The sequence below is a fragment of the Cynocephalus volans genome, chromosome 12, assembly GCF_027409185.1.
Source record: "Cynocephalus volans isolate mCynVol1 chromosome 12, mCynVol1.pri, whole genome shotgun sequence".
Classification (NCBI taxonomy): Eukaryota; Metazoa; Chordata; class Mammalia; order Dermoptera; family Cynocephalidae; genus Cynocephalus; species Cynocephalus volans.
Genome location: NC_084471.1, coordinates 71,566,020 through 71,591,474, shown reverse-complemented (window position 1 = coordinate 71,591,474; position 25,455 = coordinate 71,566,020). Strand labels below are relative to the sequence as shown.

Below are 25,455 nucleotides of genomic sequence, written 5' to 3'. Positions count from 1 at the left end.
GTAAGATCTAGGACTTGTGGCTTTCTTATAAAGCACAGAGCCAGGTGCTCAGAACATGCTCAAGAAGTATATGTCCAGGATGAGTAATTATGCCAGCCCTGTCCTGCCCACTGAACCAGAAATCTGAAGGGTCACACACAAGCCAGCAGGAAAGGCTGCCCACAGCCAACAGCAGGGTCATACTCCCCAGTCCAGCTGTCTACAGGGTGACAGGTCCCCATGGTCAAGTAGATGCTCTTCCCAGGGTAAGAGTTGTTTGGACCCTTGTTGGGGAATTGGGCCAGACTTTGCAACCCCTGCCTGTGCCTCCCTTGCTGGGGGGAAGGTAGAAACTGACCCAGAGCATCACTTACATTGGAGCCTGGGGGTCCAACGCGGCCAGCAGCTCCAGGGAATCCAGTGGCTCCCTGTGTGAGAACAGAAGAGCCCCCAAATACCATAGTCTCTCAGGAGGTTCAAGAATCAAACTGGCCAGGGCGGGGCGTGGGGGAGGCCTCAATCAGGCATGGAAAGGGGTGAGGGTTACAAAGCAGCAAGGGGAGCTGGTGAGGGGAAGGGCTGCCAGGGCTGGCCATAGCACCAGGCACACACTGTGCCTCTGCCTCCCTCTCCTGCAGGGGGCTAAGCCAGGGGCTGAGCCGAGGGCCATGGGGCTTGGGGTCACGGTGCACCCAATAGAGAGAGGCACCGTGGGAGGGGCTTAGGAGTGGCCAGGGGAACAAGCAGGAAGGAGGAAGTGGGGTGAACCCCAGAACACCACCCACTGCAGGGGGTCTGGGACCAGGCCTTCTCTAGGGGGTGGGGGTGCAAGGGGCCTCACTCACCGGGGGGCCTTGGGCACCTCGTGCTCCTTTAGGACCAGTCACTCCAGTAGGACCCTAGGAGGAAAAGAGGGAGACAGTTAGAGCTAGCGGCCCAGGAAGGACGGCGGGTTCTCTCTGAGCCCCAACAATGGATTCCTGAGGGCAAGGTTTTCAAAGACAGCTTGCTTGGAACTAAAATCCCAGCCTGGAGAAGCTGTCACAGGCAGCCTTGCCCACCCCCGACAACAGGAAACTCGTGTTCCAGGAGAAGCCCGTCGGGTGTCCATGGAGCCAGTTCCAGTGTTTCACCTCCTCCCTCCCCAGGAGAATGACTGCTTTGTCCTGGCTGTCTGTCGTCAGTGGAGACCCACTGTGCTCTGTGTCAGTCCCCCAAAACCCTATCCCAGACAATGAATGCTCCTTCCACCAACCTCCAGACTGACTGACAGGTGGGGTGCCCCCAGACCTCTCAGCCATTCTCTGTGTGTGCAGTCCACTGAGGCCTCTCCCCCCACACCAGCCACCCCTGCCTCATGGGAACAGTCTGGGGGCTCAGCGTTACCCACCTGAGGCCCAGGAGCTCCAGAGGGGCCCTGAGGCCCAGGGGCACCAGCATCGCCTTTCTGGCCGGCCTCTCCTTGCTCACCCTTGGCGCCCGGCTGGCCATCAGCACCCTGTGATGGGCACGGGGGCAGATGAGTGAGGGCAAGCCAGATCCTGGAGGTTCTTCCAAAAGATCCAGGGACTCCATGAGTGTGTGTGTGTGTCTACCTGGGCCTGAAAATTGGGTCTGGACAGGGTTATTAGTATGAAGTATATTCCCTCTTCTTTAAATTATCGCCCCCTTCCCCCACAGCTTGGAAGATGCCCTCAGATGGCGGTGTGGAGCTGGCCTGAGTGGAGGGGGTGGAATGGGGGTGGACAGACACTCACGGGAGGTCCAGCAAATCCAGCAGGTCCGGGGGGCCCAGTCTCTCCACGTTCACCCTGTGGGAGAAGGGGGCCCAGGGAGAGGTCAGACCCACTGCGTGCCTGCTCTGCTCCCTCCTGAGAGCCCAGGACCCCTCTGGCCCAGTCTGGCCTTGTGCCCAGTAACCCCCAGAGAGAAGGCATCCGAAAGTAGCCTTAGTCGTAAATGAAGGGACTTGGGTCAGAAAGCCTCTCTTGGGCAGAGGATCTGTTGATCCAAAGGCCATCATGGGGGTGGCATGCCTTCTCCCCTCCTTTCCCATCTCTCCTCCCACCTCTAGACCCAAAGGGCAGGGAGGGAGACAGTGCCAGGCTGCCTGCAGGGCCTGCTTCCTGGCTCCCAGGGGCAGAGGGCAGAGCCAGTCTCAAAAGGGCAGAAACTCACCGGGGCACCACGAGCACCAGCACTTCCCGCAGGACCAGGAGGTCCAACTTCTCCCTAAGGGTTGGGGGAAGAGCCGTGGATGAGGAGGTGGGGAATCAGAGTGAGGCCCTTTGAGGGCAAAGTGCATCCAGGAAGCCCTGATGATGGGAAAGGGCTCCGGGCCCCCACCCACCCACAGCCTGTTTTCTCCTTGTTGTTTTGGACCACTCCTGCACCCTCTTCAGGGCCATTGAGAACACACTTTGCCCCAGGCCAGGTGCCCTACCTGACAGGCACACAGCCCACTTCTAGAGAGCCCCACCCCTCACTCCCTGCAGCACCTGGTGGGCAGTGAGGAGAGGTGGACAGTGAGAAAGCTGCAGCAGTCTGGGGTGGTGGAGTGGGGTAGAGAGAGGAAAGGGAGCTGCACTCACCTTCTCGCCATTGGCACCGGCCGGGCCAGGGGGACCAATGGGACCAGTCAGGCCCTGGGGAGGGAGAAGGTGGAGGTGAGGGGCACAGGGAGAATTGAGCTAGGCTCTGGGGGCCCCACACCCAGGGGACCTTGGCGCACCCTCCCATGGTCCCCACAGCTCCTGCTCACCTTCTGGCCCCTGTTTTGACAGGGAAGTGCCTGCAGCCAGCCAGCTGCACGACTGAGACAGAACCAGACACTCCCTCACGCTGCCCAGCCCCCTGCCCACCTTCCCTCCCCTGAGGACAGGGCCAGAGATCCATGAGGTCCCCCTCTATCTGTCCCCACCCCAGCCCCCAAGGGTCCTGCAACCAGGATTCACTTACTCTTCCACCATCCTTTCCGGGGGCTCCCTCGGGGCCCTTCTCACCAACATCACCCTGGGGGGAGAGAAAACCAGCCGCCTCAGTGGGGTGCTCCACCCTGGCTGGGGCTCCTGGGAGGGCTCAGACCTGCCCCAGAGGGAAAAGCTGTGGCCTCAGGGTGGGTGACAAGGAGTAACAGGAGTGAGATGAGGGAAGGGGTAGAGGATGTCAATAAAAGGCAGAGAGCTTTGGAAGCGGGGCCTCCAAGTTCCTCGGGAGGGGGACCTGAGACTGGGGTACCGCGGGGGAAGGGAGTGAGTGGCAGGTAGGAACGTGGCAGAGCTGCAGTTTTGGTCAGGCACACTAAGCCTGCTACTTACTCTGTCTCCCTTGGGCCCAGCGATACCGGCTGCTCCCCTCTCACCAGGCATTCCCTGAAGACCTGGAGGGCCCTGAGCCCCAGGGGGGCCAGCTGGGCCAGATGCACCCTAGGATGGGAGGCAAGAGGGAATGTATGGTGGGCAGCACTTCCCCCAGGACCCCAGTGCGAGTAACCTGGGAAACCTGGGCCCCACCCCTCTTTCCTTCCCTTCTCCTGCCCAGACCTCCCTCCTCCTATCCTTCATTCCTCCTGGATTCCCTCCCTGTCCTCGCCTCCCCTCAGCGGGGCCTCCTAGGACTGCCCAGAAGACCCCTGCCAGACTCGGCCTCACTTACTTTGGGACCATCAGTGCCAGGAGTGCCAGGTAGGCCCCTGGCACCCTGGAGGCCCTGGGCGCCGGGAGAGCCACGTTCACCTGGGAAACCTCGTTCACCCTGTGGCAGAGACACCAAGGAGCAGTCAGGCAGGAGTGATGGAGGAGGAGGCCAGGGAAAGAGGGAGGGTTGTGGTGCTGGTAAGTGCTGGCAGGACTGAACAGCAAGAGGGCAGGCCCCAAGGAGACCCTCCAGCAAGGCCTACAGAATACTCACCCTGGGACCCACGAGGCCGGGGGCTCCAGCTTCACCGGGAACACCCTGGAGAGCAAAGAAGGATGTGTGACAGGGCAAAGGCTTTATGTCCCTGACCCTTAAATATCCCTCCTATAGAGCACTGAGTGCAGACTGTGTCATCTCTGGAGAGCTAGGATGGGGGTCCGGGACATTCCCAGGCCTCATGGGGCTCATTGCACCCTCTTGCCCTTGTCTTCTAGACATAAAAAAACATCTCCCCATCTAAAAGGTTGCAGACTCAAAGAGTGCCCCACTCACCTGGTCACCAGGTTTTCCACCTTCACCTGGGGGACCAGGAGGGCCAGGAAGTCCCTAGAAGCCACAGTAAAAAGCATTAGTAAAGGAGCGAGTTTGCTGCCCAGCCCTCCAGGGAGGCACAGCACAGGGCAGACCCACAGGAGGCAGCAGCAAGAACCAGGGTACAAGGAAGCCTCAGTCCCCTGGTGCCCCGTGAGATGGGTGGGGCCTTTGCCCATCTTCCCAGGATGCTGCTGCTGCCCCAGAGTGCCGTGGGCATGGTAGAGACTGCACAGAAAGCCTGGTCCAGCCACCTACCTGGAAGCCAGATGGCCCAGGAGCACCTTGTTCGCCTCGTTCACCAGCAGGTCCCTGCAGAGGAAAAGAAAAGGTGAGCTGTGCCAGTGCTCCGGAGAACCTGCGAGCAGCAGCTGGAGGGGCTGGGGGCGGTCAGCAGGCAGGCAGGACAGATGCCTTCCAGCACCACCAGGCAGTCAACAGCCCACACTCCTCTCCACCAGCATGGAGGCCACTGCCTCCTGGACACCCTGCTTCCGTGCAGGGTAGGTCTGCAGCCCAGATCCAAGACTGTCAGCTCCATTACGAAATGGGCCTGAGGGCCTCCTGTCCCCACCCCTCCAAGCCTCTGCCCATGGAGCCACCTGAAGAGCCTGGGCAGGTACTTACAGCGGGGCCAGGGGGTCCTGCAGCTCCTGTTTCACCATCTTTGCCAGGAAGACCCTAGAGGGAAGAGAAAAAGGTGACTTACGCTTTCTTCGGTTCTGCAGTCCACTCAACACTGGGCAGATGCACTTTTGGCCCAAGGTTTCCCAACCCTCACAACCCTCCAAATGAACGCCATTCCCACCCCTTCCCTTTCCTTCTTCCCTGGCCCTTGTCTTTTCTCCAGTCTTTCTCAGCATGAAGGCCTTCCCCATCTCCCCGGCCTGCTTACTAACAGCAACCAGAAGCCTCCCTGGGTGGATTCGCAAAGGCCCAGACCAGCATGGCTCAGATATAGGAATGCATACTCGCTAACCATGGATCCCAGGACTGTGCCATAAGGAGGCCACTCCCTCCCCTCCCAGGTGTCCAGCCACCACCAGTCCACGGCCAGTGGGGATGGGTACTTACTCTCAGCCCAGGAGCGCCAGGCAGTCCCTTCTCACCAGCTTTGCCAGGCTCGCCCTGGGGGAAAGAAAGTGTGGGACCATGAGGCAGAAGGTTCTGGAGGGAGTGGGCAGCAGAGCAGGCTGGAGAGACAGGGGCTTGGGGCCACATCCTGAGGGACAGCGAAGGGTAAAGCTAAGTGTCAGCCCCTTCTCTTGTGCTCAGAGGCATTAAAGGTAGCCAGACCAGTGGGCACTGCCCCATGGAACAACATCATGGCTGCGAAATTCTGAGGCTCTAGGGGCCCCAGGTTCCCCTAGGCCACATGCACTCCTCCTGCAGGACACGGAGGCCAGAGCTGCCATGGCACAGGGATCCCACTCATCACTGTCCCTGGGATGACTCTACTCACGATCCAGCCTTTTCCCCAATGGGGCAAGAAGGGAGGTAGCCCCACATAGAAGGAAATGGAAGAGCAAAGCGTTACTTACATTGGCACCTTTAGGGCCAGGGAAACCCATGACACCAGGCTGGCCACGAGCACCCTGAGGACCTGGAGGTCCAGGGCGACCATCTTCACCAGGGGCTCCCTGAAAGAGAGGACATCATTTTTATAACATAGCCACCCTGGACACATCTGCCTGTCCAATATCTACTAAGTGCCTCCTATGTGGCAGGCACAGGACAAGGAACTGGCCAAGCACACACAGCATCTAGGACTGACCAAGGTTGCCAACAGCAGCCCACACCGCCCACATGGACCCATCAGCAACAAGGCACTGCTGAGCTTAGAAGTCTGCTCCTGGAAGTGCACAGTAGACTTTGTCTTTCCCCCTGTGGAGAGGCCCAAATGCATGAGGGGGTGGCATTTTCATAGCTCACAGCTACCGCACAGGCCATAGCTGGCCCCAGTACCTACTGTCTACCCCGCCCCAATTCTCAAAATTCACAGTACTCCAGGCTGCCCCCACCCAAACTCCTGTCTCTTCCCACCTGCCTCTCCAGGGATATCTCCCACCCTCCCAGCAACCCCAAGATGACGGACTTACGGAAGGGCCAACTTTGCCTTGAGGACCAGCATCACCAGGGCGACCAGTGAGACCCTTTGTTCCGGAGAGAGAAGAGGATGGTGTCAAAGGCAGGCCCCAGGACCTCCCAATCCTGGAAGCCCTATCCAGGGAGCAGGCTGGGAAGGGCATGACGGTCTGCTCAGAGTCTGAAGCCAAGGGCCACAGCAGCTCCGCTCCTTACCCGGGCTCCAGGAAGACCAGGTTCTCCAGGACGGCCAGGGTCACCGTTGGCTCCCTTGGGACCAGCAAGGCCACTGGGCCCTCGCTCTCCAGGGGCTCCCTACACAAGAGGATACAAGGAGTCAGCAGGAAGCCATGCGCGCAGGGGTGCAGGGAGGGACACCAGCCCCTTTTTCCCCACTCACCTTGGGACCTGCCAGACCATCCTGACCTGGGAAACCACGGTTTCCAGGAGCACCCTGGTAAGAGGTGGGGAGGAGAAGCAGTGAGTGAGAACAGCTCCTGACCCAACAGTGGCTGGAGAGAGCCCAGCCAGGCTCCAGGGGTGCATCCCACCAACCCACCAACCCACCAGCCACAGTTTCTGTGGAGCAGTAGCTGCGGCCTCCATGATTCTGAGAGGTTAACCTTTTGGGCCTGTCCCCACCTTTCTAGGAAGTAGCTCAAACTGTTTTGTGTCATCTGGGGGTTGGGGAGCACAATTCAGGATAAGGATCCCTATCCCTATGGTAGAGTATGATATCCAGAAAAGTCCCAGGACTCGGCAAGAACAAGAGCCACAAGGACAAGTCACAACCCCAGGGAGACCAGTATGCCTGGTCCACTTACTCTTTCCCCAGGTGGACCAACAGGCCCCACACCACCAGGCTCTCCACGGCCACCTCTTTTGCCTTCTTCACCAGCAGGACCAGGGGCTCCCTGGGGACCAGCAGGGCCCTGAGGACCAACATGAAAGAGAAGCAGGGTGAGTCTTCACCTGGCCCCGGGGCGAGCACAGGCCTGGCATATGGAAGAAGGGCCTTGGCAATGGATTCAGGGCCAGGGGACTGGGAGAGGAGGGGCCACAAAAGACAAGCCCAGAAGAGCAGAAGTGGCCCAGTGGAAAGAAAGGGGTAAAGGTCAAACTGTTCAAATTGGTTAAGCCAAAGATGGCAGCTGAAGCTGCATCAGGGTCTTCTCAGCCCTGTCAAGAGCACTTCTCCAGGCACAGCCTGAGAGGGCCCAAACTGGGGCAGGGGGCTCCAGAGGAGGTGGGCAGTGGAGCTGGGATGGCTCTGCCCGGCAGAGCAGCAGCAGGAAGATGAAGGCTTGTGGGCAGATACTCACAGGTTCTCCCTTGGGGCCTTGTTCACCTTTGAAGCCAGCAATACCAGGTTCACCCTTAACGAAAGAGAGAGGCAGGTCTTCACACCGGGTTCTCTCTATGGAGCCTGCCCCACCTCCAGAAACCCTGTGAAAGCTCCCTCAGGACCCTAGTGTGAGACCAGGGCAGGAGATTGTGGGAAGGAGGGGCTGTGGGACTGGACTTCAGGGACGTCTGTCAATGAGCCTTGGGAGTCCTTCAGGCTCTTACCGTCTGACCTTTTGGGCCCAGAGGACCGGTTGCACCTTGAGGGCCGGGAGGACCACGGGGCCCAGGGAAGCCAGGAGCACCAGCAATCCCAGGAGCGCCCTGCCAACATGAACAGAGAGGGCACGTCAAGAGAGAGGGCAAGGAAGGACTGCACCCATGTGGAGGAATGACATCCAGCGGCAACACTCACAGCAGATCCTTTGGCTCCAGGAATTCCATCAGCTCCGGGGTTACCCTGAAAAAGGAGATGGGGTCATTGTAAAATAAGCAGCAAAGAATGAACCCCAACCACCTCCCAGCCCTCCGGGTCCCAGATCTGGGATAGGCGCTGTCCCTTTCAGAAACATTCCTGCTGCATGTCTCAAGGGGGGGACTGGGACAGAGGAAGATGTTCTAGAGATCAGGTGCAGGTGCTGGGCCAGAAGGAAGGTTTGGTGATTGGGGCCCACGTCCTTCAGAGCAAGGCACAGAGTCAAGAGTGCCAAGGCCACAGGCCCCGGAACCTCGAGGTCAAAGAGAAGCTGCACTTACAGAGGCCCCAGCAGGCCCAGGGGACCCAGGAGTACCAGGTTCACCACGAGGACCTTGAGCGCCTTCAGGACCACGGGCACCGGTGGGGCCAGCTTCACCCTGGGGAGACACATGGAGGATGAAATGAAAAGAAGAGAGGAGGACTCAGACCCCTAGTGGCCAGCAACATCTGCCCCTGCACATGAGCACACGTGTTCACAAATGCTTGCACACGGTCTCATTGTCATTTTTGTCCCTGCCTGACCGAGCTTGAGGACTTGATGGCTTCCCGCACCTACTGTCTCCCTCCTCATCTCCCCTCTACACTGTAACCTCCACAACCAGTTGCACAGTTGTGTGCTACAGCGATGGACCACTTGCTGGTTCCATCAGCACCTGTGGGGAAAGCCTGGGCTAGGGGATCCTGCTACCCTAGCACCACAGGAAGATGCACACGGGGCTGAGATGGGCAGACATTGCGATTTCCCCCACCGCTCCTATTTTTCTATTTGATTTTATTTTTCAATTTATTGAGGAACTGAGGCCCCGAGAGGTGAACTCCCAGTCACCTGGCCTTCTACTTCCTGGAACGTCTCAGCTCAGAGCACTGCTTCACCCCTACCTCACTGATGGGTGAAGAGTGAGGCCCCAGGCTCTCACCCCAGCCTGTTCAAAGTAAGCCAGAAAGCCAGGGCAAAAGCAAGCTGGGTCACGTGCTCTGAATCCACGTTTCACTACCCTAACTGCAGTGCAATTCCCCTCTGGGGGCCTCTGGCAGCCCCCTCCCCTCTAAAATGGTCTCTGCTTTTACGTTCATTTTTTCCTGAAAGTTACAACTCGCTGAGATCTGGGCTCTCTGGATGGCAGAGTCCCTGGGGAGGGCTGCTGACCTGGAGAGAGGGCAGAGCCGCCTCAGGTTTCTTCTCAGCACATTCTTGCTTCACTTTTGTAATTATTATTTTCTAAAGGTCAGGCCCCCTCACCTTCCCTGTCCCTCTTCACAATGGGTCTCCTTCACCCGGCTCCGGGCCTCAGACACTGTCTGGTTGCCATGGAAACCCCCAGGAGGGGAAAAGCAACCTGATGCCAGTGACACACGGAGGCTCCTTATTCATTCCCAGGGACGTCCCTGCTGGAATCCCTCCTGGGCCACGGGGCCTTTCCCTGAACTGGCTGGCCTCCCACTGGCCTCTATTAATTCCTGAAGAACTCCGTTAACATGGCTTGGAAGAGCCAAGCACCCCAAGTGAAGTAGAAACACAGCAGGGAGAAGCAAGGAGCCGACTGTGGCCCCACGCCCTCCCCCACTGCCTCCAACTCCCTTCCGGGTGCAGAGCCTGCTTAGCTTTCTCATCTACCCCCTAGACTTGTCTGTCTTCTTTCCTTCCATTCCTGGCCTTCTGCTCCCACCCGGGTCTCTCCCCATCTTTTTCTTCCCTCCGCCTCCCCTACTCTGAAGCTGTAACTGGACCTCCAGCTTTTTATCATTCATCATCCCTTCCCTTCCAGCTGGTGACACGCCAAATGCCTGGCTTTTTCCTTGCCTGCATGGTGAGCCCCAGTGGGTGGGGGCAAGAGAGACTCACCAGAAGGGAAGAGGGGGTCACCGAGGGGGCAATTAGCAGGGTTATGGGGAAGGGGTAGTTTCTCGGCACACCGGGATTCCCTACTCAACAGCAAGGCACGCACCTTGGCACCAGGAGCACCAGGGAAGCCAGGACCACCAGCGGGGCCGACGGGACCCTGGAGAGAGGAAGGGGTACAGAGGTGAATGCCAGTTCTCGGCTGAACCTCTCCAGCCTCCAAAGCGAGCCGCCCCCCACCTCGCACTCCTTCCCACCTTGTACTGATTTTGCTCTACGCCCATTGTGGGTAAAAGTCCCCACATGGAAATTGTCCCCATTGCTAGTGTCCCCGGGAAACTCCAGAGAGATGCTTTTCCTTGCCTGGCTTCCGACTATACACACAGTGAGAAGCAGGCATTCCTTTGACCTCCATCCTCAGAAAAAACCACTCAAAGGGTGGCTGGAAAAATGAACCAGTGCTTCCAAGCTTGTTATCAACATGCTCAAGTAATGTTTTAAAGTTATTTCTTCTCCTTCTTCCTCCTTTCCAATCCCAACGAAACCCAGTGGACTTCACTGGGCTGTTTAATGGGACTTTAAAAAACAACCACCCCCTGCTGAGGAGAAATGAGCTTACCGGAGGCCCTGCGGGTCCTGGCTGACCGTCGTTGCCCCGGGCACCCTGTGAGCAAGGAAAGGGAAGCAGCCCTGTGAGGAGGGGCGCCCCAGCTCCGGTCCCTCGCACTCGCCGCCCACCCTCACAGAAAACGTGGGAGACGTGACCGGGCGTCCCAGGGTGAATGGCGTGCTGTCTGCCTGAGTGGGTGGTCAGAGGGTGGCAGTGGGCTTGTTTTCATCTTAGACAAAGCTTAGGTAATTTTCCAACTATTCTATCATTTCTCGAACTTCCATTTAGACCTCATATATCCCTAACTTCAAGGCCAAGTATCATTTAAAGACTGAACTGGGTGAAAGGAAAATGAAACAGCCTAGCGCAGCCCTGGCTCCTGCTTCCTGCCTGCCCACAGAGGGAGGCATGTTCAGGGTTCTGTTAACTTCCTTGGTTAAGGCCGCATCTTGGTTAACTCCAGGTTACCCCTGTGCTCTGCACCCCCTTTCCCCACACAACCTGCTCTTAAAGAAAACAAAAATGCTCTAGGACGTCTTCCACTGGCCCAGGAAGAAGCTCCAAGATGGAGACAGTGCAGCAGCCACAGCCCGAATACCACAGCTGAGCTCATGCTCCGGAGAGACTGCTTTACAAAGCAAGACAAGGCTGCCAGTTCCTTTTCTACATGACTTGCACCTTGAGGGTTTTATCCCCAAGTTTGTGGTAAGCACCCCCATATTCTCTCTCCAGGCTCCTCAGCCCCAGGGAACACTTTATGAAAACTCCGGGAGCCATCAGACCGGGCAGAGCTGAGCCTGAGACCTGGTCCTTGTCAGGGGACCCGGGCAGGCCAGGAGGGGACTTTTCCCCAGCTGAGTCCCACCTTCTAGCCTCTGCCTGTCTTTGGAAGCTGAAGGAGAAGGATGCTTTAGGGGGAGCTCATGTTTTAAATAAGACTCAAATCTTCTTCCTGGCTATAGTCCATTTCTCCTAACTGAGGCTTTCCAGATTGGCATTTAATAGGAAAGTGAGAGAAGACTTAGAAAAAATGTCAAAGGGAACATAAAGCCTCAGTGTTGGCCACAGCCTCTTCTGGGCTGCCTGGCTGCTGTGGGAAACTGTGTTCCTTGGGAGGCTCTGGAGAACTTTCCCTCCAGGGGTCGGCCAGCAGAGAGGCCCAGGGCTGGGCATGAGCAAAAGGGAGCTGCCATGCTGTTCTGAGAGGCCAGAGTGAAGCTGGCATCTGCCAGCTGTGCCTGCAGGAAGGCTGGGGAGAGGGCACCATCTGGCCCAAGGGAGGGCACGTGGCTGCAGCAGGCAGAGGCCAACCCAGCTCAGTCCCCAGCCCAGCCTGACACAGGGCCCACGCTTGGAACTATGTGAGCCTGCCCCGTGTCTGGGGCCTGCACGCCTCGGACACTATGCAGCCACCCTCTGGAAGTCCAGGCTCGGAGCAGAGGAGTCTGATTGGCAAGCAGAGGAAGGAGGGGCAAAGAACATCGTCATCAACCTTCTAAACCAGATCCGACACACACGCCGCCAGCCTGACCGCTGTGGGGACAAGAACCAGCAAGAAGCAGGGCCTGTTGTGCTCAGGAAGGTGGGAGGACAAGGGCAGGGGATGCAGCTTGTCATTACCGCTCCACAGGTGAGGCCACTGAGGCTTGGAGCCTCGCTAAAGAGCCACAAGCCAGGGCCCTGCTAATCTGCAGTAACAGCAGCGTTTCTTGGCAGGCCCCATGCTCTCTAATCCCCTCACACAAAGTGACCCTGGGGCAAAGCACTTCAGCAGCTCTGGCTGACAAATGGGGGTCAAGGCTGCTCGTTATTTCACTGATCTGCCATTGAGAGGAATTTCTGCCAAACAGACACATTATCTGGAAAGCAGAACCCTGAGTGAGGCTGATTTATTTCAGCCAGCCCTGCAAGGACCCGTGAGGAGGGGCCTCGGAGCTTGGGTGGTTGGGGTATGAAATGAACAGAAAGCATAATCCATCTTAAATGCAGCTTTCATCACATCACTCGCCCAACCAGGCGCCCACGAGGACTCTACTGCTGAGGGATTGGAGCTGAACGCCTCCAACGGCTGCCAATGCCCTCGCTCTTAATTTCCCACATTGACTAGAGGCCACCAGAGTCTGAGCCTGCAAAGCATTATTTATCTTAAGCTATTAAATCTTTCTGTGCCTCAGTTTCTTCTTCTCTAGAGTCGGGGGGGAAGAATAGAACCTACTGCTAAGGAGGTGAGGGAAGATGACATGGGACAAAGCATATAAGGTGTTAAATGTAGGAAGTGCCCATGAACGGTGGCCACTGGTATTGCATCTTAGTGTCTAGCAGCAGCAGCAAGTATAAAGGCCCCATGAGTCGCTGCTGGACTCTTATATTTTTCTAGGGCATCATCATCTGAGCCACCAGAAAGAACAAAAAGCAGCACAGTGCTACAGCCGACTGAATCCATCTGCGGACTCCAGCTGGACAGATGAGAGAGTGGGTGGAGGCCAGACTGGCTGAGAGAGAGTCCTGCTCTCACCCTCCACATTCCTTTGACTGAGCAGACCCAGCCTGGGCATTTTTGATGGGCACACTCTTGAGTGTATTCTTATGGAATGACAGACAATACCAATACTCTTTACACCTCACGGGATTGTTTTCAGGGTCAAGTGAAATAAACTTGTAAACTCTAAAGTGCTGGCAAATGGTGGCATGTGGCTTTGTCAATTACTCACTGCAGCACCAGCAGGGCCAGTCCGTCCTCTCTCACCAGGCAGGCCGCGGGGACCCTGGAACACACACAGGATAGCCCAAGCATGAGTTGGCTTAATGGCACTCTGGTAACTTCTACCTGTGGGACTGTCCCAGACCCCAGAAGAGGGGAGCACGCACACAAAACCCAGGAAGTAGAGCTGAGGAGCTCCTGACCGGCTCAGGATCACTCGGATCACTCCAGAGGGTCATCTACCCAGGTAGAACACACGAATGCTCCTATTGCTACCTAGAGGGAACCTGGGCACAGGCACATCTTGCTTCTTGCAATAGATGAGCTACCCAAAATGTTAAGAATAAACAGAATTTTTAAAAATTGAAGCACAAATGGGCATGCTGCCAGTATGGAACTGGCCATCGCATCTTGGGCACAAGTGGTGACGGTCAGCTCTGTACCGCATGAATATTCATAACCAATAAAAAAAAATTGAAGCACACTTTAAGTGTGTTAACAGGGTTATTTCAAGGAACTGTTGGTGAAATCTTGAACAAATCATCTAATACATTTTGCTTTTTGCTCATAATCAGATTAAATCTACCAAATTGAATATCTACTTTGCCGTCAGGGAGGACTGGTGTTTACAGTGCAGCCATCTGATAGACTTTAGGAGGCGTCTGAAGAGGGCCTGGCAGCCTTCTCGGGGTGACACTCATACTCACCATTGGGCCAGGAGAACCATTCTCACCGGGGGAACCACTCTCACCCTGGAAAAAAAACACACAGGGTCAGTGTCTGGGCCCCATTCCTTGCTCCCAGAAAACTCCCAAGGAAGATGCTGAAAGCTCTGGTCACCTCAGCTAACACTGACCCACTCAAACTGCAGTTCTGTGAGGGACAGTTCCCCAACTCTCCAGGCCTGCTGTTCATCCATCGGGAAGTAGGTTTAGGGGTTCCCAGCCAAAGCTGTTCAGATATACTAACTCCAGTAAGCTCCACAGCACTTGCCTGGCTGGAAAGAAGGGCTCTGGTTCCTTACCTTCACACCTGGGGCACCAGCTTCTCCCTTAGCACCGTCCAGTCCTGGGTAGCCCTAGTGAACAAGAGAAAACATTCCATCACACCTCTGGGGAACCCAAACAGGAAGAAACGCACATGCCCCCAAGTGCTCTTCTCTCCCTCCTGACACCCTTGCCCACAATACTTACTCTGTGACCTTTGACACCAGGAAGGCCCGGGGTTCCCGGGAAGCCGCGAGCACCCTGCAGTCCAAAAGGGAAACATTCAGGGCACAGAGTGGAGGAGCAGGGTGGAGGCTCTCCAGGCTGCTGAGGAGCCTTCCGAGCAGCTCCCACAGGCCACCAGGAGTAGCCATGGGCCCCGCACTTAGACAGCTCTTTCAGTAAAACCCAGACCATCCCTCCCTGCGCCTCCCCCATCTTGCACAAAGTGGGTATAAATAATGGCCGCCCAGCCTCCCTCATGGGCCTGTGTGAGGATAACAAACACGAGCACCAGTGTGAGGAGTGGGACAGACAAGGGCCATTTGTATTTCATTTTAGACATGAGCTCGCTGAACCGCGTGAGCCGGGGGTAAGGTTACTGCCTCTGTTCTAGGAGGGAGACTCTGCGAGAGGTGCATGAGGCTGGGAAAGGTGGGCCATACCTGAGGGCCAGGAGGACCTCTTTCACCAGCTTTTCCAGGTTTTCCAGCTTCACCCTGAAGGGAGAGAGAGATACCTCAGCCTCCCCCAAGGACAGTCAGCACGGCTGGCATGCTCCACAGCAGCGTCTCTCCCCACCACCCTCCCTGCCTTGCCCACCTGCCCATGTGTCCCTCAGCGCCTTCGGAGCCCAGCTCCCCAAGTGCCTCTCATGGTCAGTCTATTCTTTTAGACACCTGCACAGCCCTCCAGCAAGCTCTTCATCCTCACCAGCCTCCGACTTCCCTGGGAGGCCCGTCCTCTCCTCTCCTAGGCTCTGCCGATGGGGCTCGCTCTCCCTAACCTCGAGAGACTTTTTCTGTCTAATGTTATTCATAAAATCAGTTCAAGAGTGCCAACTCTTGTCTCTTCCCTTCGTTTGCATCCTTTGTAGACATCCTGACTCAGGCTGAGCTTTTTAAAACTCATTTACAATTAAGATATTGTTGGCTTGTTGAACATTTCTTTCTTTGTTTTCCTTCTCTACATCTTTCTGCCTTGTGTTTTTCCTCTCCCTCCTCTCATTTCTCAATTTCCCTTCCTGGGGCTAATGATGTTTTAATTACTTTCCTTTCCATTGGGTCCAAAGCAGTCCCCAGGGGACGTGCAAGCTAAGTCGCAAGTGAGCATTCATAGCCAGAGTCAGGGTTAGGACTGACGAGCCCCGCTCCTCAGGACCCTCCACCCTGGGCGCTGCCCCGTCTCTCCCCCAGCACACAACCTCTCCAGGCCCTTCCAGTGAGGTGGCTTCTCATTCAACTACTCAGGTATACTCACATCATCACCAGGTTTTCCAGGGGGCCCAGGAGGACCACGGGGACCCATAGGACCCTACAAACAAAGAGAGTTTAAAAGATGGTTGGAGGCGGAAGATACCTAATCAGTGGACAAAACCTGGGGATGGTAGTTTTGGAAGCTGGTTCTCCTATAAGGCAGAAAGATGGAAAGGTCACATCAAAGGTGCAGAGCAGATCACAGTGGGAGGCAGCAGACAGTGCAGGCTGGGGTGACCAGGGAAGGGAACTGTTATGACAGACTTCCTGGTGGTCCTTGCTACATGTGGTTCTCTGTCAGAGTTCCTCCATAGCTAGGAAGTGACATCTGGACTTTCTTTAGGCCACCCCACTGTGGGAAAGAGCTGGGTAGAGCCTGGGAGGGGACAGCAGCTGGGGTCAGAGCAGTCTATCATAGACTCCCCAGAAGAGGGGGCAGGGCCCCTGCCGGTACTCACAGAGACACCAGGTTCACCAGGTTCACCAGGATTGCCTTGAAATCCTTGGGGTCCCTAAAAATAAAGTGAGGACACCAGGTGAGCCCCATATACTAAGACATCAGAGAACTTAACAATCATCTGCAATGACACCGAGCAGAAAAGACCTAGTACTTACAGGAGCACCGGCAGGGCCCGGAGGTCCTCGAGGTCCCATGGGGCCCTGTATTGGAACAGAAAATGAGGGGTTTACTGGAGATGCTTCACCAGTGACCTCCAGTGTGCCTCCTTCCCCTAGCCAAAAGCCCAAACAAAGGACAAGAAGTTACTCTGTGGGCAGGGGGCCTACAGTGGCTGCCCCCTCTCATTTCCCACTCTCCACACAACAATCCATTTTTATTTATAGGCCCCATTTGGAGAGAGAAGCTGGCCTTGCTTTCTCCTGGACAGCAGCCATGTTTACTAAAGTCTGAGTTTCATTTAGCATGTGCCAAGTCAGAGCTGCAGAGCTGAGATTTCCTGCTGGAAGTCTTGTGGATGCTGGAGAACAGTAGCTGCTGTCTGCATTCTTCAGTTCTCTTTCCAAAAGCAATAGCAACTGGCCTTCTAACAGATCAGCCTATATGCGTCTCTCCATCCTCATTCTTCTTAGTCACTCCAGCGCATCATTAAAACTGGCATCCACCACCATTAAAAACCAAATGCTTTGGACTAACTAAATGGGAGGTTACGTAACTGGTGGAGAAGAGCTGCTCTAAGCAATTATATGTGAAGCAGACGTTGTCAGACTCTCTGGCTCTGCTAAGGGCCACCTCTTACCCTTTTGGCTGCAGAGAACTGCTCTTTCTTACCATTGGCCCTTGCATTACTCCCAACTGGGCGCCACCAGCCTTCTCATCAAATCCTCCTGCCATCTGGGCAGCAAAGTTCTGCAAATAAACCCAACAACATTAGGAGGTTGAGAGGTCCTAGGTCTTTCCTATTTGGCTAGGTAAGCTGTAGCTGGCTAGAAAGAACTGTACTTAGGTCAACTCTAATTGTTGCAGACAAACCTAGCATTGATCAGAATCACAAACGATGCCTAAACAATAGTCTTGGGGAATGTGTTATGAGATGACAGTGGCAACATCATTTCCCTGGAAGATGAAGTGTTATTTGGAGGGATATCAGTTCCCTGCATTTTATTTCATAAAATTATTTTTATATTCGAAGATATTACATACATTATTTAACATATATTGAGAAACATAACTAAAACAACATTTTAAAGGTGTTCTTTATTCTCTAAGACTTAAAATTTTTTTGTTTTGGCTTGGTATTTTTTGCAACTGGCTGGTAAGGGGATCCAAACCCTTGACCTAGGTGTTACCAGCACCACACTCTCCCAAGTGAGCTAACCAACCAGCCCTATTCTCTAAGACTTTAATGTACAGCAAAGGACTAAAACCAACAGTCTTGAAATATTTCAGCAAAGGCTGCAGTAGGCATTATGAAACCATTTAAGTTTAAGAATTTAAAACATAGCAAACATCAAAATAGCAAACCTGCAAAAACTGGACAATAATATAATTTGTTGATTGGTTTGCTTCTAAAAATGACTTTAGCCACACACCTTCACTCAGTGGGGCTCTTTGATGAGAACGAATAGTTGCTTGGAATGTACTGGCAAAGATCAAGAATAAATGTCTTCCAAGGACAGTGGTCACTCTTCTTCCAGAGAAATACAAGTGCCCAGTCATCCTTTCCCCTAAGGCCCACACCCATCCCTGAGAATCAACCACATGGTGCAGATGCCGGAAAGCCAGGTAACTGACGACTTTCTTTACAGAAACCCAGTGAGTGAAAAAAGTCAGCCCTCAGTGCCACAGTCTTATGCCTAATATGTGCTTCCACTAAAATACAGGCCTGTGGGCGAGCCCCATGGACAGGCTATGTACACACTGCTGGCAGCCCTGGGAGCCAGCCAGGTAAGTGCAAGTAGCAATTAGAAGCCACATTTCTGGAAGGGCAGCCTGAAGGAAGGGGACATAAGGATACTTACTCCACCAAGGCCAGGGGGACCAGGGGGGCCAGGAGGACCAGGGGGGCCAGGATTCCCAGGGGTCCCAGGTTCTCCATCTCTGCCACGAGGTCCAGGGGCACCCTTGGCAAAGAGAGAAAAGGCATCAATATGAAGCAGTGTTTCTTGAAGAACCATCTGTCCATGGGCTGCTTTTGACGAAAGGGTTAGGCACACAGTGGGGCCTTGGAGAAGCTAGGGAGTCCACAAGGGTCGAGCAGTATTGCACTCACCTTTTCACCTTTGTCACCACGATCACCTCTGGGTCCTTGTTCGCCCGCAGGTCCCTGAAGGTGAAGAACATGGTGAGATGACAGCAAGGACAGGAGTCTGCAGATCAGTAACTCGGGTGCAGTAAGGAAGGGATGGAGGAAGGGGCTTCTCTCTTTCCTACCTGAGGCCCAGGAGGTCCTTTAGGTCCTACAATCTGGGAGAGAGAGACCCAGAGAATAGCAAGTTAGAAGGGGCCACAAGGAAGTGACCCATTTAGAGCAGAAGATGCAATGCAGTGTGGGAATAGTTTGTACTTACATCCTTGATGTCTCCAGGTTCTCCTTTCTGTCCCTGAAACATGAACATTCACAGGATTAAGCTGAGTAAGCCCACTAAGCCCCAGGGCAGAACCCTGCCCACCAGCCCAGCATTGAGGGTCCCAGCATCTGAGACAGACATCTTCTGATGTCTAAAAAATCACAGGCTGGATTAGCATAGCATTGCTCTGAAGAAGGAAATATAAAGGGGAAAAAAAAAACAAAGAACAAAAGAAAAAAAAAAACCTTACCTTTGGTCCTGGTTGCCCTGCAAGGGAAAAAAAAAATAGAGAAGGAGAAGGTAAGATTCATGAGATGGATGAGCACCAGTTCTTGTCACTCAAACACTCTTTAGGGGATCAAACAAAGAAAAGGACACAACCAAGGAAGGAGGCAGCTTTCTGTTACTCCACTAAGTCCCTGTGCTGGGATGTTAGGGTCTCGGTGGCCCTGGGGTTGCTGAAGACCCATGAGGAATGGAAGTAACCCAGACTTTGTTATTCGAAAAGCAGACAGTGTGCAAAAGAATAGAGCAAGGCAGTGCAAAGAGAAAATGAAGAGCTCAAGATCTAATCAGCCACCGAGAAAGAAAGCACAGAAGATTCAGTCTCGCTTTTCCCCCACAAGGTAGGAAGCCCTTCCCGAATCCCAAGCCCTCCCAGAGGAAGAGTTAGGTTCTTAGAAAGGTCTTACATTAGAGCTGGATCTCCTTGAAGCAAGCACACACACACACAAACAAACAAACAAACAAAAAAAAAAAACAGCAGGGCATAGGAGTTATAAAGAGCATTGCAGCCAGTGTCATCCCAAATCCATAACCCCTCCCCACTGCAGCAGCGAAACAGTGAAGTCATCAACACTTCACTCAACACGGGCCCCATCAGAAATGACCTGGGAATCTGTACCATAGAAAGAGCCAGTGTTGGTGAAGTGTTAAGGAAAGGCAACTTCTCACTTCCCTTTCAACTGTCTTCTCTTCTTGGGTCAGAAGGGAACAGTGAGGGTCACACAAGAAACCTAGACATGAGTCCCCTACTCACTGCAGGGCGAAGGACATCTGTTTGTGTGCTGGGGAAGGGTCAACTGCACACGTGTCATCCACCAGCACTGGTTCTAGCTGGGTGTTAATAACTACCCACCAAAGTGAAAGCACATGGGACTCTGTCCCAGCCCCACGTCCACCCCTCACCATTAGATTCTCAAGAGCCCAGCCCCTCCTTCTCCTACGAACTTGCTTCTTAATTGGTGGTCAACTCCAAGAGGGGTAAAAGGAGAGAGGAAACTCCCCCAATGTTCTATACCTCAAAGATGGAGCCTACCCCTCTGTCTCCCCACTAGCTGCTGGTGGTTTCTCCAAGACCATACTTGGAGGTCTTCTGCAGAGAAAACAAGGTGTGGGAGACAGAGGAGAAATTAATTCATGGTTTGGCCAAACACAGCACTTGATCTCCATTGTGGCTCTAATAATTTGCAGAGATGATTCCAGAGGGGATACTTTCGTGGAATCACATCTGTACTTCCATGTGTCCTGGAAGCCTATCTTTTGCAGTGTTGGGCGAGGACAAACTGACCCCTCTAGTATCTTAGGCTCATTTGGTTTCAACCTGCAAGTGAGAAGTGGCCTTTCCTTTCTGCCCCAGCTGCTGGGGTCCCATGGATAACCAGCCCCTATGCTTTGCAAAGATGACCAGCATCCATGGGAGGGCATTTGCTGTGCCTGCAAGTAATTTATTTATGTTGAACAGGAAATAAATAAATTACGACCACTGGCAGTGGTGAGGTCAGTTGGGCAGATGGGGCAGCACTCTCCGAAGGGGATCTCGGGGCTGAGGCAGTCTTTCACATCTTCACAGATTATGTCGTCGCAGAGGACAGTCCCAGTGTCACAAACACAGATCCGGCAGGGCTCGGGCTTCCACACATCCTTATCATTATACCTCTGCCCATCCTGCACACAGCTGCCAGCCTCCTCTGCACCAAGGGCGGGGCGGGGGAAGCAGACAGCGAAGGGAAGGAGGGGGTGGGGAGCCAGAAGAGAAAAGAAGAGAGGTTGCAGTTAACTTGATATAATTCTAATGATGAAGAATGTGGGCTCAGGGCATCCGAACACAAAGAACTTAGAATTTATTTTTTCTAAAACATCACTCTTCTTTGTATCCAACAAATATTTATTATGTGCCTTGCACTGTGCTGTCTATTCACCTGTGAAAATCCTGACCCAGCAATAAGGGCAGGGTGGGGGCGGTGTACTATGGTACCATATTTTCTTCACCCATCCATAATGGGGGAGACCCAGTGATGGGGGTGGATAAGCTGGAGGGTGAGCAGGAGGGAGGAGATGAGACTGAACAGGAACTCTGGGACGGTAAATACAGAGAGGACAGGAAAACAGCGAGAGCCCCTAGCCCAGGAGCAGAGAGGTCTTCTTTTCTCTGCCTTCCTCTAGAAACTATAGGATTTGCTAAATACAACAGACAGCTAAAGGTCATAGAGAATGTTGAAAATTCTACCCACAAAAAAACAGAATCTATAAACAGCTAATCTCCAAAATTGGGTATATAAGGGGAGGTGGGGAGGTGTGAAAGATAGAGCTATTAGAATTAGGGTCTTGTCCCATTCTTTAAACCATATTAGGATTAGGACCAATTTGGGGAGGAGGATAGGTCCATTCAAATAATACACCTGGGGCTGGAGCAGGCTAATAAATGCCTCAGGAAGCAGGCAGGTCCAAAGAACCCGGTGCTGACCTCCAGCTGCAGTCTCCCCTGGAGAGGCCCCGCCTCCACGAGAAGACAGCGCCCCAACGTGGGGGGCAGGAGGCTTTGCATGCCTGGCCTGGGCTAAAATTGGCCAGTCCAGTCCCGGCCTCCTCCAAGAATGCAAAAGAAGAATTGCATGGGGGGGGGGTCCCTCTTCACAAGCGCCCTGCCGTCTGGAATTCATGCTGCAAACGAAACGTGTGCTGACAAGAGCGCTCCTCCAAGTGCCAAGGGCCGAAGAGCCCGCACCACGTGCTAGGGAGCGCCCAGCGCTGTTTTTCTCATCAAAATCCCCAAAGCAACGGCAGCAGAAGGGGATGAATATTAGGAAAGAGCCACAAGTCTTGTGGGCGGAGGAAGAAGCGGACCTGTCCACTGCTCTTTAAGGAGAGTTCAAATCTAAACATAGGCGGCTTTCCCCCCTCTTTTCCACTAGAAGAAATCCACCCAGCCTTGAGGCCAGGTCATCGCGGGGAGGGTAGGAGGAGCCCAGAGAAAAGACAGAAGCTGCGGGGACACACCCGCCGCTAAAAGAGCTGGAGCTGCAGAACGCAGGTGGCGAGGAAAGCGAAGGCCGAGCAGGGGCGTCGGTTCACGGTCTCCAGTTCGGACTAAGGAAGAGCCCGCTCCCCCAGGAGGGCCCGCGGAGCACAGAGAGGGAAGGGCCGGGGGAGGGGTGCAGGCCGAACGCGGATCGGATTTCCCCAGGAAGGACGGCCGGGGGTGCGCGGGCGCGGGGGCCGGCCCGGGCAGAGCTGGCCGTGAGAGCCGCTGGGTGACTGTGGCTTCGGCTCTGGACACGGCTCTCCCACAGACACTGGGACAGTGGAAAGTGGGATTGAATGGCTGCCCCAGAAGGGAGCCAGCACCGTAGCCGGATGCCCTACGTGCCCACGGAGGAGCCCAGCACCACCGTAACTGCCGGTCGAAAACGGCTGCCGATAGCATCCCGGCGCGCCCCATCCGATTCCCCTCATGGCCGCGGCGCGGTATAAGTGACTCTTTGTGGCAGGCCAATTAAAAAGCTACCTCTTTCGGGGAACTGGCCTGCTTCGCCGCCGCTATGCGCAAGGCTGGAGCCCGGGAGGGGGCGGCGGTTGGGCACAGGGGGTCATTGTGGGAGAGGGGGTCGGAGAGTCCGGGGAACCCGCCGGACCTCGCCCCTCATGAATGGGGCTTTTCTCGAGCTCACACAGAGCCCGATTCACAGGTCTCCGCGAGGAACCAGTTTAAGTAAATACAGGCAGCGTTTCAGCCCCATCTGGAAACCATCGCTGCCAATCCCCCAGCGCAAACAAGCCTCACAAAGGAGGATTGAGGCCTCTCCCCCTGAGCCGGGGGCGCCTTCGCAGGCGAGGGCTGTGAAATGCAGATGTGGGTCATACACGCCGCCGCAGATAAGTTTCTCAAACTCGTGGAAAGATGGGGAGAGGGGCGTGGCCGAGCTCTTAGGTTTCTGACGTTCCTGACGTCCACGCAGACTGCGCCTTTCCCCGCGTCACATCTTTGGGTCCGCCGACCCGAGGAGAGGGGGCGCTGCAGGGGTGAGGGTGTGCCAGGGCGCAAAGTCAGACACTCAGACGCAGAGTCGCACTCCCCCTGGGAGGAGGAGCGACTGGAAGGTCTGGGCCCAAGAAGCCGTGGAATTCACTCCCTCCCGTGAAGGCTGCAGCGGTGAGAACGCTCTGCCACTTAAGCTAGCGCCCCTAATATCAGATGGAAAATTGGGGAACTATTTTAGAGTCAACCAGCTAGCTCCATGGCGCCCTAAGCAGAAGTCAGTCAATACGATAGCGTTGTGGGTGTGTGCTTATAAATTTAGGACAAAAATGTAGTCAGTCCGAGCCCAGGCCACGTACCGACACGCCATATTCCCCAAATGCCCGGGAGCGCGCCGCCGGCTTGAGAGCACTACCGGGCGACTCGGCCAGTCTCCTGCCTCGGGCTCCTTGCGGCTGCTCCAGCCCTGCCCCCGCCGAGGCCGAGTCAGCGGCGCTAATGAACGGACAGTCCACTCGGGCCCGTCGCCTTCCAGACCATCTCTGGAGACAGCCTGATGGCAAGCGAGAGCGCGCAGAGCCTCGAAGGCAGTGGGACTTTGATCCCCCCCCCCCCCAAAAAAAGTTTCCCCTGCGATTGATTTACAATCTGTAACATACAAAGACGGGGCTGGAATCCCAGCTGTCGGAAACGTGCCCAAACACGTGGAAAAAAAAAAAATCCTCTCTACCTAATACACTTTCCAGGCTTCGTTTGTCCTGAGTATAATCCCAGACAGTGGACCTTACCAAAGGAGACGGTGGAAAGGTGCGGTCCGAACCGCCTTTGGACCACACTGTAAAGCTGCCATCGCTAACTAGAATCGGTTGAAATAGTTATAGTAATTGTCCAGCCGTGCTCCCTTCCCCCGAGACACACACACACACACACTCTCTCTCTCTCCCCCCCCCCCCCCCCGCGGCCTGGCTCGGCGAGTTCCAGAAACGTAGAAAAATAACTCATTGTAGTACATTGTAGTACCTCGAGGGTAATGGGGGAGAAGACGGCGGGAAGAGGGCGCTATTTTCGGGAGCATTTGGAAAGCACGGTCTAGTTGGGATGTTAGGGCCTTTCAGATGGCCTCTCCTATGGGAAGTTTCCGTACCCTTTATCAGAAGCGAGGCAGGGGGTAAGCCGAGGCGCGAACGAGGGCTGCACCTTGCTCTGCGGCCAGCCCGGACAGGGAGGGAACCCGAGAGGCGCTCAGCGCCTCTCTCCTAGCCTTTCTTTGTGGCCTCAAATTTCAGCCCACCAGAGTCAGGGTGTTAGTCCCCTTTGTCTAACTTCCCTTTGAACCCCCGAGCCACCAACCCTGATACGGCAGCGAAGTCAACCCTCTGGCGTTTGCTCGCTTCCTCGCCTGCGCTCTCTGTCCTACTTCTCCTAAATTCGACGTGCCGTGACCTGTTTTGCTGAACTCTAGTGCTGCGGTCAGGCGACTTGTGCGCGTGTGCACCTAATTACCAAAGCTGCTGGGAAAGAGCGCGTTTATATCTGTGCGCAAACCTCTCCAACACTTTGCACGTTCAATATTCTTGCGCAACGTTGGGACCAGCAAATGGCTCCATACGCGACCCGCACCGAGGACGCTGAGACAGAGCCCCTGACTCGAAACAACGCTACTCTGTGGACTCCTGCTTATCCTGCGCCTAAGTCGCGGCGCGCTACGACCCCGGGAGTCTCTTTCACCCGGACCCGCCGGGTCCAGAGCGAGAGCTGGCCGGAGAGGGAGATACGAAGGGACGCACGGACGCACGGAAGGGAGGGAGGCAGGGACGGTGGGCGACTTACGGACATCCTGGCCGTGACACCGAAGGACAGCGGCGACGAGCAGCGTCAGCAGCACCAGCTTCTGGGGAGCCCCGAGGCGGATCATGGCTCACCGCGGGGCCTGGCAGAGCCGGGCCCGGGCGGAGCGCAGCGAGGCGGCAAGAGCACGGCGCGGGTCGGGGTCTCTACCGCGCCCTCATGCAGGAGGCCCTTGGAGCAGGAGGAGGAGGCGGGAGACCCGGCAGCCCAGCAGCGCTCTGCGTCTAATGCTCGCCGCGGCGCCCGTTATATGCGCCCGGCCGCTCTCGAGGCTGGCGAAGTCGCCCAAACCGCGGGCCGCCCCCGGCCCCCCGCCGGGCTGTAACCTGAGACCCCGCCCCCGGAGCCGGCCCGGGCCCTGCCAGATCCCGCACCTGCCGGGGCCGGACCCCCCTCTCCCCTAGCCCTGCGTCCCGCCCCCCACCCCTAGTGTGCCGAGTGGCCTGATCGGGCGGGGCGCAGAGACTGGGCCCCGCTTCCCCCACTTGGGGCTGCGGCGCTGCCCCCTCCGACCACTGGCGGGAAGGGGGCTCCGGCCCCTCCCTTCGGAGTTCTGCCGGGGTTGGAGGGGAGGGGGGTGTTTGCAGAGGCGCAGGC

General features: G+C 55.5%; 1 protein-coding gene across 2 annotated transcripts in view; it reads right to left on the bottom strand.

The window, feature by feature from the left end:
- The window catches only part of COL2A1 (collagen type II alpha 1 chain), a 30,632-nt gene extending 5,707 nt beyond the window's left edge, over positions 1-24,925 (bottom strand). The window contains exons 1-41 of one of the 2 annotated variants that reach the window (XM_063115809.1): positions 24,841-24,925; positions 20,516-20,722; positions 19,003-19,019; positions 18,753-18,785; positions 18,616-18,648; positions 18,455-18,508; positions 18,204-18,305; positions 17,014-17,091; positions 16,341-16,385; positions 16,184-16,237; positions 15,730-15,783; positions 14,916-14,969; positions 14,458-14,511; positions 14,289-14,342; positions 13,972-14,016; positions 13,275-13,328; positions 10,573-10,617; positions 10,060-10,113; positions 8,392-8,490; positions 8,051-8,095; positions 7,861-7,959; positions 7,614-7,667; positions 7,116-7,223; positions 6,692-6,745; positions 6,508-6,606; positions 6,306-6,359; positions 5,748-5,846; positions 5,281-5,334; positions 4,834-4,887; positions 4,465-4,518; positions 4,168-4,221; positions 3,889-3,933; positions 3,634-3,732; positions 3,297-3,404; positions 2,938-2,991; positions 2,571-2,624; positions 2,158-2,211; positions 1,737-1,790; positions 1,370-1,477; positions 825-878; positions 354-407 (exon numbers count right to left, since the gene is read on the bottom strand). In XM_063115809.1, the coding sequence (XP_062971879.1) occupies positions 354-407; positions 825-878; positions 1,370-1,477; positions 1,737-1,790; positions 2,158-2,211; positions 2,571-2,624; positions 2,938-2,991; positions 3,297-3,404; positions 3,634-3,732; positions 3,889-3,933; positions 4,168-4,221; positions 4,465-4,518; positions 4,834-4,887; positions 5,281-5,334; positions 5,748-5,846; positions 6,306-6,359; positions 6,508-6,606; positions 6,692-6,745; positions 7,116-7,223; positions 7,614-7,667; positions 7,861-7,959; positions 8,051-8,095; positions 8,392-8,490; positions 10,060-10,113; positions 10,573-10,617; positions 13,275-13,328; positions 13,972-14,016; positions 14,289-14,342; positions 14,458-14,511; positions 14,916-14,969; positions 15,730-15,783; positions 16,184-16,237; positions 16,341-16,385; positions 17,014-17,091; positions 18,204-18,305; positions 18,455-18,508; positions 18,616-18,648; positions 18,753-18,785; positions 19,003-19,019; positions 20,516-20,722; positions 24,841-24,925 (2,733 nt within the window). The remainder of the gene's footprint in view (positions 1-353; positions 408-824; positions 879-1,369; positions 1,478-1,736; positions 1,791-2,157; positions 2,212-2,570; positions 2,625-2,937; positions 2,992-3,296; positions 3,405-3,633; positions 3,733-3,888; positions 3,934-4,167; positions 4,222-4,464; positions 4,519-4,833; positions 4,888-5,280; positions 5,335-5,747; positions 5,847-6,305; positions 6,360-6,507; positions 6,607-6,691; positions 6,746-7,115; positions 7,224-7,613; positions 7,668-7,860; positions 7,960-8,050; positions 8,096-8,391; positions 8,491-10,059; positions 10,114-10,572; positions 10,618-13,274; positions 13,329-13,971; positions 14,017-14,288; positions 14,343-14,457; positions 14,512-14,915; positions 14,970-15,729; positions 15,784-16,183; positions 16,238-16,340; positions 16,386-17,013; positions 17,092-18,203; positions 18,306-18,454; positions 18,509-18,615; positions 18,649-18,752; positions 18,786-19,002; positions 19,020-20,515; positions 20,723-24,840) is intronic. The other variant, XM_063115810.1, reaches the window with a different exon arrangement.
- Positions 24,926-25,455: the final 530 nt, after the last annotated feature.